Source organism: Sparassis crispa, assembly GCF_003851025.1.
Source record: "Sparassis crispa DNA, contig_000014F, whole genome shotgun sequence".
In the NCBI taxonomy this organism is placed as follows: domain Eukaryota; kingdom Fungi; phylum Basidiomycota; class Agaricomycetes; order Polyporales; family Sparassidaceae; genus Sparassis; species Sparassis crispa.
The window spans coordinates 322,570-345,839 of record NW_020939761.1 but is presented as its reverse complement, the minus strand read 5'-3'; the positions used below and the strand labels follow the sequence as shown (position 1 = coordinate 345,839).

Here is a 23,270-nt window from a genome sequence, read left to right as displayed (position 1 = left end):
TGAAGTGCTGAAGTGCCCCGATGTCGTACTCTGTAAGAAAGTAAGCCGATAGCCTATCGTCTAGTTCGCTTTCAAAGAGCCCGTGGCAGGCGGGGACGATGTCGCCTTGTATCGGTTTGAGCTGACGGCGGTGGATGTCAACCTCGGAGCACAGCCTAGCGATAGGCTCAGAACCAGACACGGCCTTGCAGAGAGCCACTCTCAAATTATCCAACGTAGCGCGACAGACAGTACAACGATCGCGGTGGAGGACTATTGCACCGTCGACAAGAGGTCGTACCCGGGGCCTCGACCGTCGGTGCGGGAGAGCTTGAAGGATTCGGAAGTAGAGCCGGGGGGAAGTGCGATAGTAGCGCAGTGATAGTCTCAAACGTATTCGCAGTTCGATGACATCCGAACAGCAGGAGGGCGTCTTCCCGGAGACTTGGCAGACCTCTAAGCCCATGTAGCAGGGAAGGAGCTCCTCATACGAAAACGTGGCGAAGACGAGAAGCTCAGACTGAGCAAACAAATGAGGGGTATGTTACAGAAAACCATACATAGATAATCAAGGTCGAGCGGACATAACATCGTGATCCTCACTAAGGAAGTTCAGTAGCAAAGTCAACAGAACAAGAGACGGGTAGTACACACCACTCGTACAACGACAAGCTACGCAACCGTCCCTCCGCATGACCGTACCATAGGATTGCGATCCGCCCATTTCCCATATCTGCGCTCGTAGCTTTCAATTACCAGACGTGCTTGCTCAAGTGCTTCTTCCTCGGGAACATCCGCAGGTGCGAGAGAGGCAAGCAGTTCGGGGCTCTCCAAGTACCCTACATGCGCATATCCGGTCAAATACCGCACCATGTCTAGAATCATGTTATTCTTGGCCATTGTTAGATATCACAGAAATGTACGCACTTGGTGTCCAGAGCTTGCAGTCAATACATATGCACCACAGCTCATCGCACCCGAATTTATGCCGACAGGGTTCTGTTACATCAAACATAATCGGTTTGTGGCAGAGACACTGGTGCCTCTCCGCGCGGTCGAAGTCGATGATCATCGGCTGCCGGTTCTGATAGAGAACAACATTGCATTCTCTGAATTCGCCATGCTGTACACCAGCTGCGTGTATCTCCGTCAAGGCGTCAACGAGGTGAATCCTGAGATAAAATTGTAATTAGTCAAGTCAAAGGTATCAACTAAAAAAGAGCTACAAACCTCAATTGTAGATCGAGGCAATCAAGAGTGGTATCCAGTGTTTTTCCGCAGTATTCTGTGACCAGGCAAGCCGACGGTCCTTCTTCTAACTCTCCTTCGAAGAGACCATAGCATGCAGGGATCACGTCGCGCTGTAGTCCGCGGAGTTGTCGGTATATTTCCGCTTCGTGGCGAAGCCTCGCGATTTTTCGCTTTCCAAACACAACCTTGCAGACGACGTCCTCGGAGCGGTGCCCTTCACATGCCAGTGAGGCACGATAAACTTGTGAATGACCATCGTGAATCTGCTTGGTATTACTGATGACGAACTTTAGCCCCGCGCCGGGAATATCAGTGCGGGACATTTCGTAGATATTTGGAGAATCGCAGTGCGAATGCTGGTCGGGGAAGTGGAGAGTGGTGACCATGGTGGTGAAAAAGCTGATAGAGTGCTGGACAAGCGGGAATGAACCATTTTATGTAAGTTACGCGCGTGTGGCTGGGCACGTGCTCACGCGGCTCAAGAAACCAATACTTACCTCGCGCGATGCTTCAGCCACTCGGCCTTGCAAACCTTGGACGTTCGGACAATAAGTTCCCCGCATTTTGACAATAGAATTCCCACGTGCGAACAATGATGCCGCTCTCCCTTGTGCATAAATAGTATCTGCACTCATGCGTCGATCATCAAGCCATGAGCATTCAATAATGAACTTTCCCATTCCGGCAACAAGGCCATTCTCCGTAGTGTTGTGGCCATTGAATATATAAGGTGAGTTGGATCGATCCTCTCAGACAGCTTCCGTTTCCAACATGTCTTCCACACCTCCAAACTCACCCTCTCCGTTGAGCATCGCGCTTGAGGTAGAACTGCCAGTGACACCAAAGAGGAGGCACCGCCTTATCTTTCCGGTTGAATCACCTCGAACTACAGACGACGATGACACACCTCGCCCGAAGCATCTGAGTCGCGCTGAATTGCTGGATTTCGAGGATCCCAATACTCCTACACCTGCACGTCGTTCTACCCATCGTCCAAAATATGAAGCCCACGAAGAAGGGACACAATCTCCTTCAGAATCTTCCAGCACTTCTACCTCAGAGCAAGGCGAGTCAAAGCGATTCGGCCCGGTCCAACGTTCCTGGTCGCAGAAAGGACTGGGTGTTGCCTTTGCCGTTTGACCCCCCGAGCGCTGCAGACATCCACTCATTGCATGATCTACTCCGAGTGACGCTGCCAGAGAATCCTCCATCATACCGTGACGGTGCCCTGACGGGAATGAAAACAGTGACAGAACATGAGTTCGCAATCAGTGCCGAAGCTCCTCTCAAGAAAGTGGTGAATGTACCAGACCTGGTCACACAGCTTCGCGATCAAGCTGAGAAGCAACTCAGCAATCTCAAAATTGACATGGACACACTGAATCCAGACTTATTGTCTGTTTGCCAGATGCATCCTTACCTCACTGCAAGGAACCTACCCCAAAAAATCCACAGCGAAAAAGACACTGAAGACTGGTGCAATGCCGTTCTATTCAGACCGGCGCTCGCTGCCTTACGCTGTGTCATTGCAAAGAAGATCATCCACAACTTTGAATTCAAATATCCTTACATATCGTCAGCACCAGGTCGTAAAGTTATTCCAGACGGAATCCTCGTCAGGAAGAATACCTTATTCCATCAAGAGTCGGATTCAGATTTCTGGTACATAAAAGACGGAAAGGTCATCCTCACGATTGAGGTCAAGACGCAGCCTGCGTGGGAGAAGATGCGTTTCGAAAAGCTTCAGGCTCTTCCTGTCCATTTTGAGAAAGGAACTGCTATGCGTTTCGTTTGGCCGACGAGGGAAGACAAACCGGACGAGCAAACACGATTGCTTGTACAGCTACGACTTTCGTTTAGCTCGGCCGTCGATAACACCTTACTCGTTTTCCTACTTACAGGCGTGGACACATATAGTGAAGTCAGTGCACGGCATCGAGATCCTTTCGACTCTACACTTGACTACATTCCTGTTGCGAGGGCGAAACGAAGATAACAGTGATACGCTCTATATTTCGCCCAGCTATGATCGTGAGTCATGCCCGATCTACGCAGTCTACTGTTGGTTTGCCCTGGCCATGGGTGTCATAAATTTCGAGAGCTTGAATCTCCCTTCTCCGATCACCACTCGCTGGCCCGATGGGGCAATGGATGAATATCAAGAAACTTGCGGAATCTTGCCAGGGTAAGTGCAAATTTCTCGGCCTTACCATATATCGCGTTTATATTGATACGTGTAGAACACAATACGACGCGTACGAGCTTTCTGCAACTCCCAACATTAATACCCGTGGGCGCGCCGCTACTGGTTAGACGACACGATCTAGGAGACCTGCGGCTTTCGAAGCACTGTAGTTCAGCCGTTGATTGCTACTACGTCGTCCTGTTTTAGTCCCAATGTTTTTAATATAAATGGCTTGCGCGGACTTCAACGCAATGCTGAAACCGTTTGACACACTCCTCATATCGGAAGTATCCTGAAGTCCTCAGGCTTCCGCTTGATCTCGTCAAATATAGAGAACTTGGCACCCAAGGGCAACACGGCTCAAAAGTGTAGGAGTTTCGTTCGAACCCCCTTCGAGGACAAGCACTTCTCCTCTGCCACTCTGCTCGTAAGAATGTCTTCCATGTCACTGGTGTCCGTGCGCGCGTCCTTGGATGTCATTACAAGGTGTGGCTCAGGTCACATAATATTCTGAAGCAATATACTGTATGTAGGTGTAATGAGGGTGCAAGCTCTTCCAAACGACGGTCTTGAAATATCTGTGTGTCCCATCAAATCCATATCCAACCTAACAGACAGTGTCTGGAATAGGCTGTAGAACGATCATGGTTACCACATTAATTGCTAAGTATGAAGTCGTACTGGGGGCACCCGAGGGACAACTTGAAGGATTCAGAAGTAAGACGTTCCTTGACCTGATTCTGATTCGCGAAATCGCGAGTCCGAGAGCCACGAGGTGTCAAGAAAAGTTGTGAACATAAAGAAAGGTCTATTGTGGGTATAACTCCAGAATCCGCAAACCAGAGAGTAGGGTAGCAGGGTCGACAGAAAACGAAGCTAAGTACTACACACCGTTCTTGCGACAAGCTCCGGAACTATGCAATCGACCCTCCTCATCAGCGTACCACGGGATGGGATTACGATTCGCCCATTTTCCATATACGCGCTCATACTGTTCAATGGCTACGTGTGCTTGCTTGAGCGCCTCCTCCTCGGGGACATCCTCCGGTGCTACAGAGGCGAGTATTTTGGGACTCTCCAAGTACCGTACATGCACATGTCCGCTCAAGTACCGTACCATGACTGGAATCATGTCATTGTCAGTCATTGTTGGGTCATACAGAGATGTACGCACTTGGTGTCCAGACATTGCAGGTATGACAAATTCGCCACAGTTCATTGCATCCAAACTCATCCTGGTACGGTTCCGTCACCCCCAGCGTGATCGGCATTGGATGGAGACACTGGTGCTTCGCTGCACGGTCAAAGTCGATGATCGTTGGTTGCAGGTTCTGGTAGAGAACAACATTGCATTCACTGATATCACCATGCTGTACACCAGCTGCGTGAATCTTTGTGAAGGCTTCAATGACGCGAATCCTGTGATAAGATACCGGGTTAGTCAAGGCATATAAGAGCTCGAAAGAATTGGATACCTCAACTGTGAGTCACTTCTCTTGAAGCTCTTATCCAGCGTTTCTCCGCAATATTCTGTGACCAGGCAAGCCGACGGTCCATCTTCCAACTCTCCCTCGAATAGCCCGTAGCATCCAGGGATCACGTCGCGCTGTAGTCTGCGGAGTTGTCGGTATATTTCAGCTTCGTTGCGAAGCCTCGCTATGCCACGCTTCCCAAACACAACCTTGCAGACGACGTCCTCGGCGGGGTACCCTTCACAAGTCAATGAGGCGTGATAGACTTGTGAGTGACCATCGTGAATCCGCTTGGTATTACGGATGACGAACTTCAGGCCCACACCAGGAATGTCAGTGCGGGACATTTCATAGAGTTCGGGATGGTCACAGTGCGAATGCTGGTCGGGGAAGTGTAGAGTGGTGACCATGATGGACGGACAAGCAGAGGAAATGCTAGACAAGTCGAAATGAACCAATTTATGTAAGTTACGCGTGTGTGGCTGTGCACGTGCTCATGTGTGCCTCTGGCCCAGCGCTAGCGTCTCCGCCGCCTGACAATGCAGCCGCAGTGACTTGAGGCTTGAGCCACTGGGCCTTGGCATTCGGACAATGAGATTCCCCCATTTGAACAATGGAATTCCCCCATGTGAGCAATACTGATACCGCTCTCCATTATGTCTCGGTATGAGTTATATCGGCACTACGATCATTAATAGGCGGTAAAGGTTCAATAATGAGCCTTCCCGTTCCGGAAACCTGGCAATTCTCCATCGTACAGTGGCCAGTGTATATATATAAGGTGAGTTATAGCTTGGTTTTACTGTAGACCCTCGTGCGACTTTTGTTTTGAACATGTCTTCGCCGTCACCGTCCACACCTCCAGACTCCCCTCCCGCGTTCAATACTGCTTTCCAGGGAGAGTTACCTGTGACGCCTCTCAGGAGGTACAAAGATATCCCTGCGGCACATTTGCTCTTCACGGACGACGACGACGATGACGATGACGACAACGACACACCTCGGGCCAAAATGCTCGGCTTGCGTGCCTCATTGCTTGTTGTTGATGATCCACAGACTCCCTCCCCTGTGGGTCGTTCTTCCACCCGTTACCGGAAGAAAGCCGATGATGCGACGGCGCAACCGACTTTGGATCCCTCCCCTAATGCTGATATTGACTGTGGAGATGTTCCATGTGACGACAATTCGACCCACAGCGCGAATGATTGGGTATCACCATTGCCTTTAGTAGCTCCCAGCTCCGAATCTGTCAGGATCCACTCGCTGCATGATCTACTCCGAGTGACACTACCAGAGAACCCCCCACCGTATCGCAACTCTGCGCTGAAAGGCATGAAGACTATAACAAAGAATGAGTTGGCGATTAGCCACGTAGCTCAGCTCAAGAAAGTAGTTTATGTGGAGGACCTGGTCACACAACTTCGCGACCAAGCTGAGAAGCAGCTCAGGAATCTCAAGCTTGACGGGAATGTACTGGATCCAGATGTATTCTGCATTTGCCAGATCCACCCTTACCTCACTGGAAAGAATTTACCCCGGAAGATCCACAGTGAAAAAGATACAGAGGATTGGTGTAATGCCGTTCTATTCAGACCGGCCCTTGCCGCCTTGCGTTGCGTCATAGCGAAGAAGATCATTCACAACTTTGAAGGCGAATTTCCTTACATCTCATCGGCCCCAGGTCGTGAAGTTATTCCAGATGGAATCCTTGTCGAGGAACGTACCGTTCCCATTCAAGAGTCTGGTTCAAGCTTCTGGAACATACAGGACGGAAAGGTAATTCTTACAATCGAGGTCAAAACCCAGCCGGCTTGGGAGAAGATGGACTTCCACGAGCTTCAGACTCGTCCAGTGTATCTTGAGAGAGGGACAGCGATGCGTTTTGTCTGGCCAACTGAGGATGACAAGAATCCAGATGAGCAAACAAGGTTGCTTGTACAGGTGAGGTTTTTGTTTGTGTCAGGAGCCGACATGATCTGATTCGTTTTTCTACCTACAGGCGTGGACTCACATGGTGAAGTCAGTGCACGGCATCGAGATTCTTTCCACTTTACACTTGACTACATTCTTGGTGCGAGGCCGAAATGAAGATAACAGCGACACACTGTACATTTCGCCGAGCTATGATCGTGAATCATGCCCGATCTATGCAGTTTACTGCTGGTTTGCCTTGGCAAGGGGTATCATAAGTTTTGAGAGCTTGAACCTCCCTGCTCCCATCACGGCTCAATGGCCCAAATCAGCCCACGATGAATATCATGAGACTTGCGGGATATTGGCTGCGTGAGTGTCAATTTCCCTCCCTCAGTTGATAACTCGCATTGACATTGATGTATGTAGAACACGATACGACCGCTGTGGACCTCCTGTGACTCCCACTATTGCCCGTGGTGTGGCCACACGGTCTCAGGGACCTGCAGTTTTCGGAGCACTATAGTTCAACGTCCAGCCTTTATTTCCCATTACATTGTCCTATTTCTGTTGGAATTTCTGAAATATAACTGGCTTGTACTGACACCATCGCAATGCTAAGACGGATTGCTACATTCCTCGCGAAGTATACTCAAGTCCGCCCGATCGAGTCAAGTTCGGAGGACTTCGGGTACACAAGGGCAACACGTATCACTTATGTACGAGCTTCGTTCCCGCGGTCGAGGTCAAATGCTTCTCCCACCACACACACTGCTTGTACCAATCCGTCGTCTTCCGTGTCTCTTCGAGTGTGGCATTCTTTGGCGTGTGCGTCATTGCAAGGCCTGGCTCACGCAGCTCACAATGTTCTAAAGCAACATACCTCCCGTAAACGGCATCATCGCTGCGAGAGACGCCGGGGATCAGCTGAGAATAACAGCAATACAGTGGGTACGGATCATGCATATTCAGAAGTAAGACGTTACTTGACCTGATTCGCCAAGTTGCGAGCCTTGAGGTCAAGACAAGCTGCGAACACAGAGACAGGTCTATTGTGGGTATAATTCCAAGATCCGCACACCAGAGAGTAGGGTAATAGGCTCCACAGAACACAAGGCTATGTGTTATGTACCATTTTTGTGACAAGCTCTTGAACTATGTAATGGATCCTCCTCATCAACGTACCACGGGATAGGATTACGATCCGCCCATTTCCCATATATGCGCTTGTACTGTTCAACCACCATATGTGCATGCTTGAGTGCCTCCTTGTTGGGTACATCCACAGGTGTCACAGAGGCAAGTAATGCAGGGCTCTCCGAGTACCGTACATGCACATATCCGCTGAAGTATCGCACCATGTCTGGAACTACATCATTGTCAATCGTCGCTCAATTAAGGAAACGCACACACTTGGGGTCCAAACGTCGCAGTCAAGGCATATTTGATAGAATTCAATACATCCAAACTTATTCCGAGAGGGTTCTGCCACATCGAACAGGATCAGTCGCGGGTAGAGACACTCGTGCCTCTCCGAGCGGTCGAAGTCAATGATCGTCCGTTGCTGATTTTGATGTAGAACAACCTTGTATTCCCTGATGTTACCATGCTGCATGTGAGCGAATCTTTGCAAATGCTTCAATGATGTCTATCTTGAAAAAAGGGAGCAGAATACTAGATTAATCAAGGCAAAGGTATTGACAAAAATAGAACTAGTTACCTCAGTTGTACATCAACGCAGTCAAAGCTCATCTCCAGCATATTTCCGCAGTACTCTGGGACCTCCTTCGAAGAGACCGTAGCATCCAGGGATCACGTCGCGCAGTAATTTGCGAATTTGAAGGTATTTTTCAGCTTCCTGTCGAAGCCTCGCTATCTTCCCAAATGCAACCTTGCAGACGACGTCCACTGCGGGGTACCCTTCACAAGTCAATGAAGCGAAGTAGACGACTTGGGAGTAGCCAGTGTAAATCTGCTTGGTCTTACCGATGACAAACTTTAGCCCCGCGCCGGGAATATCAGTGCGGGACATTCGGGAGGATCGCAGAACGAATGTTTGTCGGGGAAGTGTAGAGTGGTGACCATGGTGCCTGTGGAAGAAAAAGAGTACTGGACAAGTCGGAACGAACCATTTATGTTAATTACGCGTGTGTGGCTGGACACGTGCTCACGCGGCCTTATGGGCGTCTGCTTGTAGCAATTGCTGGTCTTCCATGTCTCTTCGATTGCGATAACCTTTTTACTGGAGGTAATTTGCTTTAGAATAGTTTGAGATGCCTGAGCTTCCCCTTGCAATGGCATTGGAGGACACGCCTAGTAAACAGCCTCCGCGCGAGAAATGCTGGGGTCAGCTGAGAATTATAGCCATACAGTCAGCACGCACCTGGTGCCCACCTATCATAGGTAATATCACATATACACCGTAATTCTTGACACCCGAAGCTATATCAGAAGTGGTGGTTTGTGGAGTATTGAAAGGCGGAGGATGGATGCGGGCCTTCCAACGTTGCGGAGGTTAACGACTAAATATTGCTGTTCTCGATGACGACTCCTCTCACCTAGAAATCACAACCTGGTGACTTTTCGCCGAAATATCGATAACGTAACATATGTAGCCAAGACCAGGATCAGCCTCACAAAAAGTCAGTAAGTAGATGTTACGACATCCCCGAGAGACGCATTCGAAGAGCGAACCTGAGTAATAGCCACCTAACAATTCACAGAAACAGTCCGTAAAGAGACAAGCGGACAGTCTGTCTTCAATTTTGCCTCGAGGCAGCGAGATATTAGGTCGTCTGAGTCAGTTAGGATGTTACCGGCTTCGTTGTCAGCACCATTCACCACTCCGAAGTCCACCCGCCGGGCCTGACCTTGAACGACGTCCATTGGATGGCGTTTTCTACGGCACGATCTTCGGGAATCAAGACGGCGGCGCGACGACGGAACAAGTCCTCCCGAGTGTTGATCTTCGCTTACCCGAGTAAAGGGAGAGAAACGCACCGTACGGATGCCAACTCATCCGGGTGGTTGCAGTCCAGGAATCAGGTTTAAATGTCAAAACCGAAGACATGCACTCTGCAGTGGAAAATGCTTTAGTGACCAGTCGTCAATACTGTACTCGAGAAACACATAAAAACCTCCGCGAGAGATAATGTGCCTGTTAGCAACGTCTCTCTTCTACCGGAGACACTACGCGCTCCACCTCCCTCCCATACTTCCGGTAGTACCTCTTGATTGTTAAATGTGCCTCCGCTAGCGCCGCTATTTCGGAACGTCTGCAGGGGCTAGCGACGTAAGCAATTCGGGGCTTTCCAGATACTTTACAGTAACATATCCATCCAAGTATGGCATTGTATCTGTAAAACATGAGCAATTGCTCCTACTGAGGAAACATTTGACACATTGGTATCCAGACATCAGCAACATCACACGCAAACCAGATCTCGTCCATCAGAAGTCATCCCGGTAGGGAGTTGCTATATTGAGCGGGACATTGACGATGTGTGGTTGCGCGGTCGAAGTCGATAATCCAAGACCGCTTTTCTTTGTCACGACAATGTTGCGCTCCCTGAGTCACCATGCGGAACACCACGACCATGAATCGCGAGCAAGCATTTAATAATGCCATGTCTGTGGACGTTGGGTTAGCTCAAATTCGTGCGGTACGAGGTGGGACAGGACGATACCTGAAGTTAAGCTGAAGTATTTTCCATTAGATCACCGCGATAGTCTGTGACCAGGCACGCCGATGGTCCGTCTTCCAGCTCCCCCTCGAAGAGACCATAGCACGCAGGGACGACGATGCCCTGCAGCGAACCTGGTAGTATATCTGACCTTCCTAGCGAAACCTGGCCATGCCTCGCTTGCCGAGAACAACCTTGCAGAGAAAATCGTACGTAGGGAACTCCTCATAAATCAATGTCGCCATGTAAACTTGTGCGTTACCGCTGTGGATGTACCCAGTATTGCTGATTACGAGCTTCCGGTCCGCGCTTAGGTAGTCAGTACGAATCATTTCAAACATTTCAGGAGGATTACGAGTCAAATGCTGGTCGGAGAAGAGCAGAATGGATACCATGACCATGGTGTGGAGGGAAGATGAGATAACGAGAAAACTATGTTTGGAAAACGAGAACAAGCTCAAACCCGAATCGAACCAATTCAACCACGTGAGCGACGACGCGTCTGTGGCGGAGCACGTGTCGTCTGAGATGGGCAAACGACTGAATCTACATTGCGTTCATTAATAATAAAACACGCAGCTGGCAAGCCAGAAAAACTGACACATCGGAATCTACTGCAAATCATGGGTTCTTCCCAACTATCCCCTCGCCTCACGAAGTACTTTGTACACGATGACACGTCTTCAAGAGATAAGTGCATCTGGAAACTGCACAAGGCTATGGGGCCTACATGGGACTATGTAGTAGGGACCTGACTAGCCGAGTGCTACATAGGCAGCTGTAGACCCCCGAGCAAAGTGCCAGTTGCAGATGTGGGAACACATGCTCATTCTCTAAATCTGGGCTCGCTGTGCGAGAGTAGGGAGGATTTCTTTTTCTTTTTCTCCTTGAGGAGGTATGCTCGTGAAGGGCGATGCTCTGAACCAGCTGTAACACCGTGTCCACTGTCAGTAGCGTCTTGGGCCAGGGACAATACGAGCACGTGCTTTGCCACACACGCGCGACTCACATGAACACTGGCGGGTTCGAGTTGGCTGACACCTGCTCTCATCTCACCGCTGTGTTCAGATATGTCGTCTACCCTGAGATTCCCGGATCCAAACTCCTACCCGGAATGCGTAACCTACGATATGGAGCGATGATCCGGGAACCGGGGTGACACTCGTTATCAGCAAGACACGGCTCATCCACAACGGCCAATCCAAGGTCTACCGTGCTACGATGGGCTGCAAAGGACACCCGTCTTATGACGTATTCTGCAAAGTAGTCCTTGGGAAGCGAGCTATTGCTAGGCTGCGAGAGGAGGCTGAGGTGTATTTTCGGTTGTGTGACCTTCAAGGCGACGTTGTTCCTGTCTGCTACAAGCTCTTCGAAGGAGAACTCGCCGATGGACCGTCGGCTTGTCTCATTACTGAGTACCGTGGGGAATCTCTAGATAGATATATGCGGACCACCAGTTGGAGATTTAGGTTGGTTCTTCCCCTGCATATCTGGTGTGATGCCACTTGCTGAATTTTCAACGGCTTTTCTTTGTGTCTTGCAACAGATGCCAGGTTATCAAAGCTCTGGCAGATATCCACGCCTGCGGTATTCAAAATTGCGACTTTGACGTGCGGAACATTGTCGTCGACAAGGATGGGCGACCGTTCATCATCGACTTCGACCGTGCGCAAAGGCACGAATGTACAGCGCCGGAGATAATTAGCGTCGGCGTCCCCGCACCATTTCTAGCAGACTTTGGCTGTGACGAGATTTGGTCGTTTTGTCAGGGTGACTGCGGCATGTGGAAGCCCAGTGCGTTCGGCTATACACTGACTTGCCAGCGGCTGATCGCTGTCCTTCTTGCAGATACGTTTCCGTTTATGGGCGGCCACCTTGCCCTCTGTTACTTCGAGAGTGTTGGGACTCTTGCTTCAAAAGCGCCTAAAGGCACACCAAGGGATGTGGCACTGGAGGAGGCGCGCCGCGCAATCGAGCGGTTCCAGCGAAGTAAGTAACAGGAAAAAAGGTGTGACCAGAACAGAATTTTTTTCATAAAGTATTCGTAGAGGTCTGAAATCGTGTTCATTTTTTTACACCTACCGTCTGTTTTTTCCTTCATTTAAGCCATCGAACTTCCGATGTTGCGTTGTCGAAGTACTTTGCGTACACCATTCTATTGCCTGCTTCTAGTGCTGCACCCGTTGAAATATGTTTGGGTGCAAGCGTCTCAATGCTTGCGAAGAAGTCCACGGGAACTGGCCACCCACGAAGGCTAACATGTCTTCAAGAAATGGAGGTGCCTTAGTTACCGTTGCGTGAAAGCAAGGGTTTACGCACTTCCGACTTCGGTCTCCATGTATTGTGCATGTAGTCACATACAATAAACACCGCGATTTCCCTGATCGAGCGTTGTCGAAATCGATGAAAGGACACTGATTCGCGTCGACTACGTTGTTCTACTCGGTGAAAACGCTTTCCCTGACCCCGTGAGCGTGGATTCTTATGAGAGCTTAGATGACCTGACGCCTATAGCAACAAACAGAGAATCGCAGCGAAAGCCAGCGCCGAGGGGTATCTACGCGATCACCTGCTGAGCTACAGACGTGACAGAGCCTAACAGATTAAGAAATGGAGAAATGGAACCATTACCACTGCGCTCTCGTCGCATCAGCAGAGGCAGAATCGTCAATGGGACGGTGTGCACAACAGAAATTCACACCCGCTACTCTTGACGGACAATCAGGACGTCGTCGACGAAAGAATCTGGCATGCAGGCACGTCATAGAGACACTGTCCGGACATGGAATGAAGGTCATAAGTAGAAAAACATCATAGCGCCACAGTGCAGCCCTGCCAAAATACGCGGGGAAAACGCCCTGGTGTCCAATGATTTGAAACTCATTCCTCGCTCGACGCCTTCTTCAGCATGTCTTGCCAGTCCATAGCTAGCTTCGTCAGTGTCTTGCTTCGAGCTGCCAGTCTTCGTGAGCCGTTTCTTCATAAAATGAAAATCGGGGTTATGCGCACCAAAGACTGCAAGTACATCCTTCAGGAGATCGCGCTTTGAGAAGCCCAATAACGTTGGGGACCACGAGTCCTCCCGGCCCGGACGCCTATACGACGAAGGATGAGCATCTTTCATACATTAGAACACTGGATCAAAGAGATATACCAATAGACAGGCCCAAAGAGCTCCTTGACAAGTTCCTCCGCCTTTCCCCTGAAGGCTTCATCTGCGATCTTCTTCGCATACAGCAGCAACGCTTGCTTATATTCATGTGGACTGTCCAGTGCCTTTGCCGCATGCAGCTTCGTCTCCAAATGGCCCAGCGTCAGCGCTGCGTTCCACCACGGTGGGCGCTGCTTCCCCGCCACACTCTGGTCGTCCACTCGCTCGCTGATTGCGCTCTCTACAACACTGATTACGCCGCGGTTGTTAGAGCTGCTCGTGCGCTGGCGGCCCTGCCAGGCATCAGACCCTTCGGCCCACCACATATCGCTAAGCTTAACCCACGATGACAGCCCAGGATCATAGGAATGCGCCACTCCAGATGACAGTTGAATTACAGGCACGCCATTGGGTCGGACTGACGCTGAGAGGATTGTGCAATTCGGAGAGGATCCTAGGATGGGCAACAGAGACACTGGCGGGAAAGTCGCTCTCTGCTTCTTCACGTTCCTGGAATCCGGATCAGCTTTCCATGCGGCACGGATATCAAAAAAAAAACAGGCATACCAGACGTGCAGTTGACCTGTCGATGTCAAGAGCATCAACGAACCCTTGCTTCCACTAAGGCATGAGCATGGTACGCCAATGCTCAAAGTGGGCATCAGCCTGTAAAGAGGAATCAGTATGACACACCTAGGCTAAGATAATAATGTACCTTCGGCCAGTGGGCGAGTACACATTCACGGATCCGTCTTGCATCGCAACAGCACAGAAGACCGTGGTAGCCGCGAGCGCTAGGACAGGTGAAGGTAGATAATCCAGCCACTGTGTCTGCCTCCCGTTGACATACAGAACCTCAGCGGAACCTACGTAGTATAAACTTCAGCTGCAGCCGATAATGAGACGAACGCACCATCTCCCTCGGGGTTGCGCCCTTCGAAGATATCTTCATTTCCCTCGACTGTTACCTTCAAATACGTCAGTAGAGGTGGAACCTCTAGTCTCCCGGCGAGATTCGGCTGTTCGTTCCATAACCCCAGGGCGCTGCCCTGAACAGCAAGGCCGGTACCACCACTTGCGATCTCGCGGACTTGAACTGTTTCCCGGACGCGATCTCCGCCGAGGGTCCGCGGCTTGCTGGGGACGCGATCGTCCATGACATCAATCGCCTTCCTCTTCCCCTTCCCGCCCACCTGTCCGCTGGTATCGAGAGAGCTGATGCGTACCTCGCTGCTATCCATGGGGAACATCTCCACATCCTCACTCACAGTGGACTCAAGACCGAAGGCGCTCGTGCTGCTGCCGAACGACTGACCTGGTGCAGCGAAGGAAAGCGGTGGGGGCAGAGGGACCGACGAAGAAGCGCCGGGGACCTCGCCGAAAGAACGTGTACTCGGGGCGGCCACGCTGCTGGGGGCGCTTATTCCTCCTGGAGGTGCAGCCTCATTCGCTGCAGACGGCACAGAGCCCGCGAGAGAGCCAACGAAATTGGGCTGTATCCGTTTCTTGTCTTTCTTCCTCTTCGCCACGAGTGTGTTTACGTGCTCGCCGCAGCCTGAGCCGTTGATGGTCACGCCAAAATCACTCTGTGAGTGCACGTGATGTGGTGGAACTTGCGTTTGAGGGCGCGAAGGCGAGGGAGGAGGCGTGATCCGCGTAGATATCGCCTTCTGCAAGACAGGATGTTGCACTGGAATTGGGTGTGAGTATCCTTCGGGGAGTGGTGGAGGTGTAAATCCGAATTTCTTCAAGTATTGTTCTTGTGCAGAAAGCGGTGCAATGCCTTCGAGCTCATCCGCATCAAAGCTGAATACTGCCATTGTTCCATCTGATGATACTGCGTATAGCGTGAGACCATCTTGAGCCCTTTGAAACGCAACGAGAGTCACAGAAGGGTAATGATCTTAGGCTGTCACGGCTTACCAACTTAAATCCATAATCTGCCTTTCGAAGACTTCCTTGGCTACAATGAGAGGCCTGGCTGACTTGGTCTGCCATACAGAGACGGCTCGATCGTCAGCACCAAGAGCAACCACAGAGCAAATATTCGACGCGACGACGGGCAGAAATGGATCGCGCAAAAATATGTGTGGGTTATATGCCTGGAAAATCGCCTTAGCATATGTCTGTGAAAAGGGAGGATCACCTACAGCCACTTCCACAGTATTTTCATGGCCAACGAGGCTGATCTCCGACGTCCATGTGTTCCGAGAAATGACGGCGGCAATGAACACGTAACCCTCGTTATTCGTAGCATTCGATGCGGTTATATGTGCTCCATCTGGAGACCAGCTATGGCGAGGGAGGTCATTAAAAACACTAATTACCCAGCACAATTCTGAGCTACCTCAGACGCCTGAAAAAGGTGCCGGGAGAATGATCGAAAGGTTTTCTGATTTCCGCCTCCAAGTGCCAGTCAGTAGTCCTCCATATTCGAACGGATCTATCGTCTGAGCCTGTGGCGAGAAATTCTCCAACGGGATCCCAGCATACACCCTTGACAAATCCTTGATGCTGGTCAATCTTGCGAAGTCGCTCTGTAGAGGAGGGAATGAGAGAAAAAAATCTGAGAAACCAATCGGAAGAGATAGACGGGATTGAACATACCGAGGGTATACCCACACCAGATCAGAACTTGTGAATCGAGCCCCACAGTTGCAAGATAACGATCTCCTGGAGACCAAGATACGTCTGTTACATCTGCAACAAGAGTCAGGGGCTATGCTAAGTCAAGAAAGAATGCATCCGACCTACCACTTTCGTGCCCTGGCAGTCGCTTCAAAGGCTTCCAGCCTTCTACATTCACTTCGTCTGAGCCCCAGACTTTCCCTCTAGCTGTTCTGCACGCGCACAATGAATCCAAGGCTACACAAATTCAGACCGCAGCAGAAACAGTAACACTCACGGATCGAGGTCCCAAATCATGACAATTTCGTCGTCACTCCCACTGGCAAGCCACCTCCCAGAATGCGCCCACCGCACTACCAGAACCGGACCTGTATGCATCTGCAGCGTGCACAGCGACTTTGGGGGACGGCCAGACAGCTCAGATGCGCTATTCAGTATAGGTTTCGTGCTCCATATGCGGACTTTTGCGTCAAGACCTCCTGTAGCAATTCGGGAACCGTCGGGATGAACGTGAACAGAGAAAATGGATAGACGCTTTGATTGCTCTCCCTTCATCATTGCATCTATGTCTGCTACGTAAGGAAATGTTGCAGGAGGTCGAGTATGCGTACCTTTGTGTATTACCCACGCTGGTTTCGTGAATCTCATCGTATAACTGTTTCCCAGAGCAAACAGCGCCAGCGAGCCTTAGAAATTGACGACACGTTGAAAACCTGGGACGAGCTACAATTACACCGGTGGTGGCTGGAACAAGCCTGTGCGGGCAGAGTCTTAGTTACTAGTAACTTAGAGTGCCCAGCCACGTGTGCTAGATTCCGATCTGCGCAAACCAACACGTGATTTTCACTCAGTCCACTCTTCTCGATTTCTCTCCACGGAAAAGTCTCACTGAACCCTGTGCTCAATATTATCTAATTTTGTCTGCATAAAATTCTTTGATGTTAATTCCTTGTGTCGATGCTCACAAATGTGCAACGGTCCCAAGGTCTAGTACGCTGAGCTGCTGTGTGGTCTAATTCGAGTCCTTATGACATCATACAATGTTATAACTCCTTGTATTATTATTGTCGAGTTCTTATTGACTTCTTCACACACTATCACATTATGGAGGTTAGATTGAACATACAGCGCACCATACCTCTCGCGATTTCCCATCATTGACACTCGATGCAAACATACTCCAGGTGCAATTTTAGTGATGAACTTGATTGGGAGCACTCACAGACTCCCCATGACACAGGTCGTCGATTAAAAACCTTCTGGAAAGAAGTATGTACGTTAGTGATCGTCCTTCGTGGTGTCAACTGCATTGACTATCCAGCAAGCGGAAATTTGATGCTTGTATCATACCAGCGCATGTACCTTCAATATCCGTATCCATGGATGCAGTCATCGCATACATAGACTCCCGTACGTTCTCCTGTTTACTTTCTGCGACATTCAGCTTTTGCTTCGGCCTGTGCCTTCATCTGATTTTTATAAGAACCCTCTGATCGAGACGGTCGCTTCCTGCATCCATGGTTGGCACTCGTGCCCTAGGAAGAACTCCTTCCGCGGTGCGGATTTATTGTGCATATCACATGGCCGTATGAAGCTGATTATTGACAGGCGCTATAGACAGGTAGCTTCATTTGCGCTCTGTTGCCGATTGCAGAGCTACACAGGTAGAGCCATTGCTCCCAAACATTTTCGAACGAAATTCATCTCCCCGCTGTCTATAATCTCACGCACCTTGGATTTCTTGAATATAGTCCTAGAAGCTTAGAGTGGGCCGGATTCTTGCAGATGTTCCGAGTGCGCAGGAGTCATCTGCAAAAGGAGCCCGAGCACGCATGGTCATGCCGGGGGACGACTCTGAAAGTCCTTATTCGCAGTCTAGTTGAAGGTGAGGTGCGTGGTGAGCGATAAACTCATACGCATTGCCCGAAAGCGGTTTGAGCCTGCTGAGCTGATCACAGTTTTGAAATGTATGACAACGTACTATGCTGTCTTCTCTGGCTGACTAGATGTTGTGCAGGAATAAGGCGTCCGCATGTCACACAATTGGCTAGCACGATTAATAGTTCGGTCTCAAATGCGCCTGGAGCTTCTTGTCTGAGTTCCCGAACCCGGTATACGTAGTCTCAACTTAGAAACATGGAGCTCACTGACACAATTCAGGAGGGCGAGGGTACACCTTTCCGCCCTTGGATGAATAGATCCCTCACCTAGTCTTGCACAACGTATGTAGGTCAGAAAGTGGACAAGGGTATTTTTATTCTGTCGTTACGGCTCCCCAGCATATACAGTCGTGACCATGCAACACCATACCAACGATAGAAATGCGAGTGAGAAGTGTGCACGTATAATATTCAGCAGGGGAGAATTTTGAATTTTGATCACATTAAGTACACTGGGCGTACGCAATTCCGTTATCGTGCAAGAAAGCAAAATCAGCCACGAAGTAGAGATACGAATGAACAGAAGAAAAGGAACGTATTGGGAGTACATGGGGAAGGGCATGTGCATCGTTGTGGCGGACGCATAATGCAACCCGCCTAATCATCCTCGAGCTCCGATTCCTCCGGGATGTCCTCCTGCTGCTTCTTCTTGTTACGAGTGGAGGAAGGTTTGGCACGCTTCGACGGCGGCTTAGATGAGGAGGCCTTCGAGGTAGGAGCACGCTTATCCAATAGCAGACATAAGCATGGAGGTCTCAGATCGACAACCGGGACTCACTTTGCGCTTCTTGCTCGACTGCTCCTCCTCCCCCTCCTCTTCGTCCTCCTCATCAGGGATGGCAGCGATCTCGTCCCCAAAGTCCTCACCTTCATCCTCGTCGCTGGCGGCCTTTTTCTTGGGCGCACGCTTCTTGGCTGGGGCCTTGCCCTTCTTCTCGGCCGCAGGCTTCGCGGCAGCCTTTTTCCTAGGCTTCCGCTCCTCCTCTTCCTCCTCCTCTTCCTCCTCCTCTTCCTCTTCAACCTCCTCCTGGGACGTACGCCGACAATCAGAACGACATAGAAGAACCGGGCGTGAATACTAACCTCAGCCTTGGCCTTCTTCGCACGCGACCGCTTGGGCTTCTCAGCCTTCTCCGTCTCGTCCCCGTTCTCCTCCTTCTTCTTTCTCCGCGTCGGCGCCTTCTTACCGGTGTCAACCGCCTCCCCGACGCCCTTGTCCTCGTCGGGGATCGCGCCCTCGTCCCACGCACGGCGCACCTTCTCCTGTTCAGCCTCCTTGAGGTCTGACCAGCCTTCGATCTCGGAAGGTTCGCTGTAGGACGCCTTCATCGAGGCGATCATCTTGGACGGGGTGCAACCCCAGTGGTGCCACGCGCTGTCGATGCCGTGAGCACAGGACAGCGGAGACTAGGGAACAAAACTCACTATGAGGGATTACCGCGGAACGCGACTTCGTTGCCGATTCTGAAGAAATTCTTTCCGACGTTTTCTAGGAACATCGTGAGCACGCACACAACGCGGCTAGATTAACTTCGAACTCACCACCACAATCTGGACGTTCGACGATGGACGATACCACGCGACACGATCAGATAACCTTCCACATGACGAAGCAAGCGGAAACGCACCTTTGCACTTGGAGCGGCCGGACGATGCGTACTCAAATTTGAAGGTGGCCTTCTTGGGCTCGCCTCCATCATCCTTCTTCTTGGAGCTCTTTGCAGCAGGCTTCTTCTTCGGCTTCCCCTCCTCGTCATCGTCCTCGTCCTCTCCGTCCTCACTAGCCAGTTTCCTCGCGGTCTCGGGAATGTCTTCGTCCGCGACGTGGCCTTCCTCCCAGGCCTTGCGTACCTTCTCTTGATCTTCGTCCTTTAGATCGTCAAAACCGTCCAGATCGTCTGCTTCGTCGAACGACTTCTTCATGTTCTCGATAATCTTGGGAGTGACACAACCCCAGTGTCGCCACGTACTGCAACGTTGGCAACCATCAGTACCTGCATCTGCCTCGAAGAAAGGCACCACACATAGTGCCGGAGGTGGAAGTAGATGAAAGAGCTACTTACAAAGACGTGTTTCCCCTGAAGTCGACCAAAGAACCCATCTTTAGTTCGCCCTTTCCGATGGAAGTGCCTGCGCGCCGACATCAGATAATAGCAAAATCAGTGTAATTTGCCGACATGTACCTGCGCATGGCTTGGGACCTGTGCACACAGAAAGGACGCGAAAAACGCGATCAACAACCATGAACAACCAGTTCAACTTCAAGTTCAACCAAAACACAGACCCTTGCACTTTCCACGGGCACTGGGCGCGTATTCCAGACGATAGCCAGATTTTTTTGTGCCTTCTGCATCAGACATCTTTGCAGCGAGAAAAAAAAGAGGAAAGGAGGTGATGGTAGGAGTTGGAGATGGTTGAAGTTGGCGCTGCGCGTTATATCGCTGGCTTCAAAGTCCGCTTGCTGCTTAGACAATACCTCGACTTGCGCACGGACCTCCACTCCCTATGTCATTCTTCAGCGATCGAATATGTTTTCTGCAAACATTGATGTACGTTCTGAACAATTTCTCAGAAAATGACAGGGAGATGTGGCCTGCATTTCCAGATGATGTGCCAATTGGGGTTAGGGTTCACCTTCCACTGTGCCCACAGACTGTCGTATGTTCGAGGACTCGAGAATTTTTGAAGAGGTCTAAGAACAAACTGGTATATGTGTGGACTTGATGTCTCATAGATATGATGGCACGCAGGCTCACCGTGTGGTAGCTATTATTTCACTCATTTAACGCAGGATGTTCCAGGAGCGCATCGGTTGTATTCCAACTCAAATGCCACACCGACCCGCTGGTGCTTATGTAGGACCATTCCACAAGAGTATCATGCTTCTACCCTCGGACAGAGGATAGCGGGGCGATTTCTGCGGGGGCCGCATGCGTCACGCTGGGTAAAATTGAAATGTGTCCGTGAGTGGTTATTTGAGAATTGACTGGAGTGACGTCCGTCTCCATTCAATTTTCAGCACAGTTGGACGGCCGCACAACTGGGCTCCACAGGCTTGCTACCCGCCATCGGATAAGAATGAGTGCGGTGGTTCCGTACAGGATATAAAGGCCACCACTTTACGGGAGCCGGCTTCAGCCTTTCACATTCCCATCACCCACCTGCCCATCTGGCCTGTTCGGCCATCCGATTTTCCTGAAATTTCTCCACCAGTTTACTTGCACTCCCGACCATGTCCGACCTTCTGTATGCGGACATGACGTATTGTTCGCTCTGTGACCGATACTTTCCCGGGGAAGAGGCCCGAGCTCAGCACGTTCAGCTTTCTCCCAATCACCCCAGGTGCGAGCTCTGTCATCGTCGGTTTGCCAACAAGAATTCTCTGAGAAATGTGCGTTCTCTGTAATTGGATTTTCTAATGACGAAGCTACAATATCATTGTGTCAATTTAGCATTGGGTATACTCGCCTCGTCATCATTACTGTGCCGTCTGCGAGAGAGACTTCCGCACGGCTGCTGGACTCAGAGTGGTATGTTTATGGCACAGAAATGGTTTATAATTATTCAAATAACTGTTCCTGCTACACCTACCAGCACGTTGAGTACGCCGCTGTTCATCGCGACGACTCCGATGACGATTCGGACGACGAGCTCGACGATGTCGATGACTCAGCCGAAGGCTGGGAGGACGAAATCGGCCGCACGGCTTTTCCAGAGGAGAACGAGCGTGCGGACGACGATATCAGCGACATAGACGACGGGTACTCGGTGGGGGACGAGTATTGGGACGAAGATGACGAGACGGAATTTGAAGAAAATAGAGACGCTTATTATGGTTTCGCATCCTCTGCCTCTACTTTGTTGCAGCGAGCCGACAGCACACGCGTACGCGTTTCATATTTTGCCCTCAGCGAATCCATTCTGACCGTTCCGCAGTCTTCAGGTAGCGAGGATAACTCTCACCTTGAGCTCCCTGCGTCCGAACCTAAACATGCGCTTCGTGTCGAACATCCATTGAACAAACCATGCGAAGCTAGTGTCCTCTTCAACTGTCCCCTATGCCTCGAGCCGCCGAAAGAGAGCAGCGCTACGCGCTGCGGCCATTTGTTCTGCACGCCGTGAGGATCACGTTACGCCTATCTAAGTATGAATTCACTAATATTGGCCGCTCCTCAGATGCATAATTCATGCGCTGTCGGGTAAGAAGCTGTGTCCCCTATGCCGCAAGCCTGCTTCCCCCAGGCAGCTCCGCAGAATATACCTGTCCGCTGCTTGAGCCTCACGGTGATCTTGTTTCGGTTTACTCCTTTCGCCAGATTGTGCGGACGAATTTCAACCAACGCTGTGTCGATTGTTGGCGGACATTCCCGTTGATTGTGTATAGATTTGTCTCGCGACGTAATACACTCTGTTCAACCATTTTGTCACCAGTCACTGCGCTGTCGTGCAAAAGACATCTCGGGCAGCTCGATGTATATACCACGACAGACAGAGAAGCTATCCAAGGCACAAGTACTAAGGACACGATTTCAACGCTCAACATGAGCCAAAGCAGAATCTTAATTAGTTATTATCGAATCATTCATTGCAATCCGCGATTCTATAAAATAACTGACCCCTAAGGTAAGTACGCATTTGGAGCATGGACCTCGAGAAACACACTCTGATCGTGACATTGCAGAATAAGGTATGACGTACCACTAAACTCTTCGCCAATTCACGCCGTTCGCCACCAGGGTTTACGAAACGACTGTACTTGTAAAATAAAGAGCGCACTGTGCCGGTTGGAAAAATTCGAATAGCAACTCAGAGATGCTCAACACGCTAATCTTCAACATGTGATCAACGAGACGCCGACACCGACTTCTTCGATGCGCTCTCATGGCATCAGACAGTAGATAGCTCATCAACCGCGATGCTGCGTCGTCAAAATAAAACCCATGCATCGTACAAACCAACGTACACTGTACACCATCAGAGAGTAGCACAGCAATGGGCAGATAAGCATGAAGAGAAGGCAAACATATCGATCGTGCTGTACAGGCTGGGGACATACAGTGTCCAGTAAGT

The 23,270-nt window shown here is 50.4% G+C and overlaps 9 protein-coding genes across 9 annotated transcripts; 4 read left to right on the top strand and 5 right to left on the bottom strand.

The window, feature by feature from the left end:
• Positions 1-651: 651 nt before the first annotated feature.
• Positions 652-1,616, bottom strand: SCP_1501100 (hypothetical protein; the record flags this gene model as incomplete). Its single annotated transcript, XM_027764219.1, has 3 exons — positions 652-854; positions 907-1,151; positions 1,210-1,616. 3 exons carry the CDS (start codon positions 1,614-1,616, stop codon positions 652-654), a joined length of 855 nt encoding a protein of 284 aa, XP_027620020.1.
• Positions 1,617-2,230: 614 nt separating this feature from the next.
• SCP_1501090 (hypothetical protein) lies at positions 2,231-3,226 on the top strand (the record flags this gene model as incomplete). The annotated part of the gene is made up of 1 exon (XM_027764218.1): positions 2,231-3,226. One exon carries the CDS (start codon positions 2,231-2,233, stop codon positions 3,224-3,226), a length of 996 nt encoding a protein of 331 aa, XP_027620019.1.
• Positions 3,227-4,298: 1,072 nt separating this feature from the next.
• On the bottom strand, positions 4,299-5,297 carry SCP_1501080 (hypothetical protein; the record flags this gene model as incomplete). The annotated part of the gene is made up of 3 exons (XM_027764217.1): positions 4,299-4,537; positions 4,590-4,834; positions 4,891-5,297. 3 exons carry the CDS (start codon positions 5,295-5,297, stop codon positions 4,299-4,301), a joined length of 891 nt encoding a protein of 296 aa, XP_027620018.1.
• Positions 5,298-5,721: 424 nt separating this feature from the next.
• SCP_1501070 (predicted protein) lies at positions 5,722-7,324 on the top strand (the record flags this gene model as incomplete). The annotated part of the gene is made up of 3 exons (XM_027764216.1): positions 5,722-6,828; positions 6,887-7,170; positions 7,228-7,324. The coding sequence occupies 3 exons, from the start codon at positions 5,722-5,724 to the stop codon at positions 7,322-7,324; spliced, it is 1,488 nt and encodes a 495-aa protein (XP_027620017.1).
• A 598-nt stretch (positions 7,325-7,922) lies between these two features.
• SCP_1501060 (hypothetical protein) lies at positions 7,923-8,413 on the bottom strand (the record flags this gene model as incomplete). The annotated part of the gene is made up of 2 exons (XM_027764215.1): positions 7,923-8,161; positions 8,212-8,413. The coding sequence occupies 2 exons, from the start codon at positions 8,411-8,413 to the stop codon at positions 7,923-7,925; spliced, it is 441 nt and encodes a 146-aa protein (XP_027620016.1).
• Positions 8,414-11,702: 3,289 nt separating this feature from the next.
• Positions 11,703-12,478, top strand: SCP_1501050 (hypothetical protein; the record flags this gene model as incomplete). Its single annotated transcript, XM_027764214.1, has 3 exons — positions 11,703-11,950; positions 12,028-12,275; positions 12,330-12,478. The coding sequence occupies 3 exons, from the start codon at positions 11,703-11,705 to the stop codon at positions 12,476-12,478; spliced, it is 645 nt and encodes a 214-aa protein (XP_027620015.1).
• An 883-nt stretch (positions 12,479-13,361) lies between these two features.
• SCP_1501040 (Protein HIR1) lies at positions 13,362-16,908 on the bottom strand (the record flags this gene model as incomplete). Its single annotated transcript, XM_027764213.1, has 13 exons — positions 13,362-13,435; positions 13,491-13,576; positions 13,636-14,142; positions 14,200-14,298; positions 14,348-14,498; positions 14,546-15,498; positions 15,556-15,734; positions 15,783-15,924; positions 15,980-16,169; positions 16,240-16,332; positions 16,387-16,472; positions 16,538-16,823; positions 16,872-16,908. 13 exons carry the CDS (start codon positions 16,906-16,908, stop codon positions 13,362-13,364), a joined length of 2,883 nt encoding a protein of 960 aa, XP_027620014.1.
• A 1,889-nt stretch (positions 16,909-18,797) lies between these two features.
• Positions 18,798-20,560, bottom strand: SCP_1501030 (zf-PARP-domain-containing protein; the record flags this gene model as incomplete). The annotated part of the gene is made up of 9 exons (XM_027764212.1): positions 18,798-18,923; positions 18,979-19,227; positions 19,284-19,575; positions 19,626-19,689; positions 19,743-19,751; positions 19,829-20,169; positions 20,264-20,330; positions 20,384-20,401; positions 20,485-20,560. 9 exons carry the CDS (start codon positions 20,558-20,560, stop codon positions 18,798-18,800), a joined length of 1,242 nt encoding a protein of 413 aa, XP_027620013.1.
• Positions 20,561-21,432: 872 nt separating this feature from the next.
• Positions 21,433-22,476, top strand: SCP_1501020 (hypothetical protein; the record flags this gene model as incomplete). The annotated part of the gene is made up of 5 exons (XM_027764211.1): positions 21,433-21,591; positions 21,653-21,730; positions 21,795-22,085; positions 22,137-22,318; positions 22,377-22,476. The coding sequence occupies 5 exons, from the start codon at positions 21,433-21,435 to the stop codon at positions 22,474-22,476; spliced, it is 810 nt and encodes a 269-aa protein (XP_027620012.1).
• Positions 22,477-23,270: the final 794 nt, after the last annotated feature.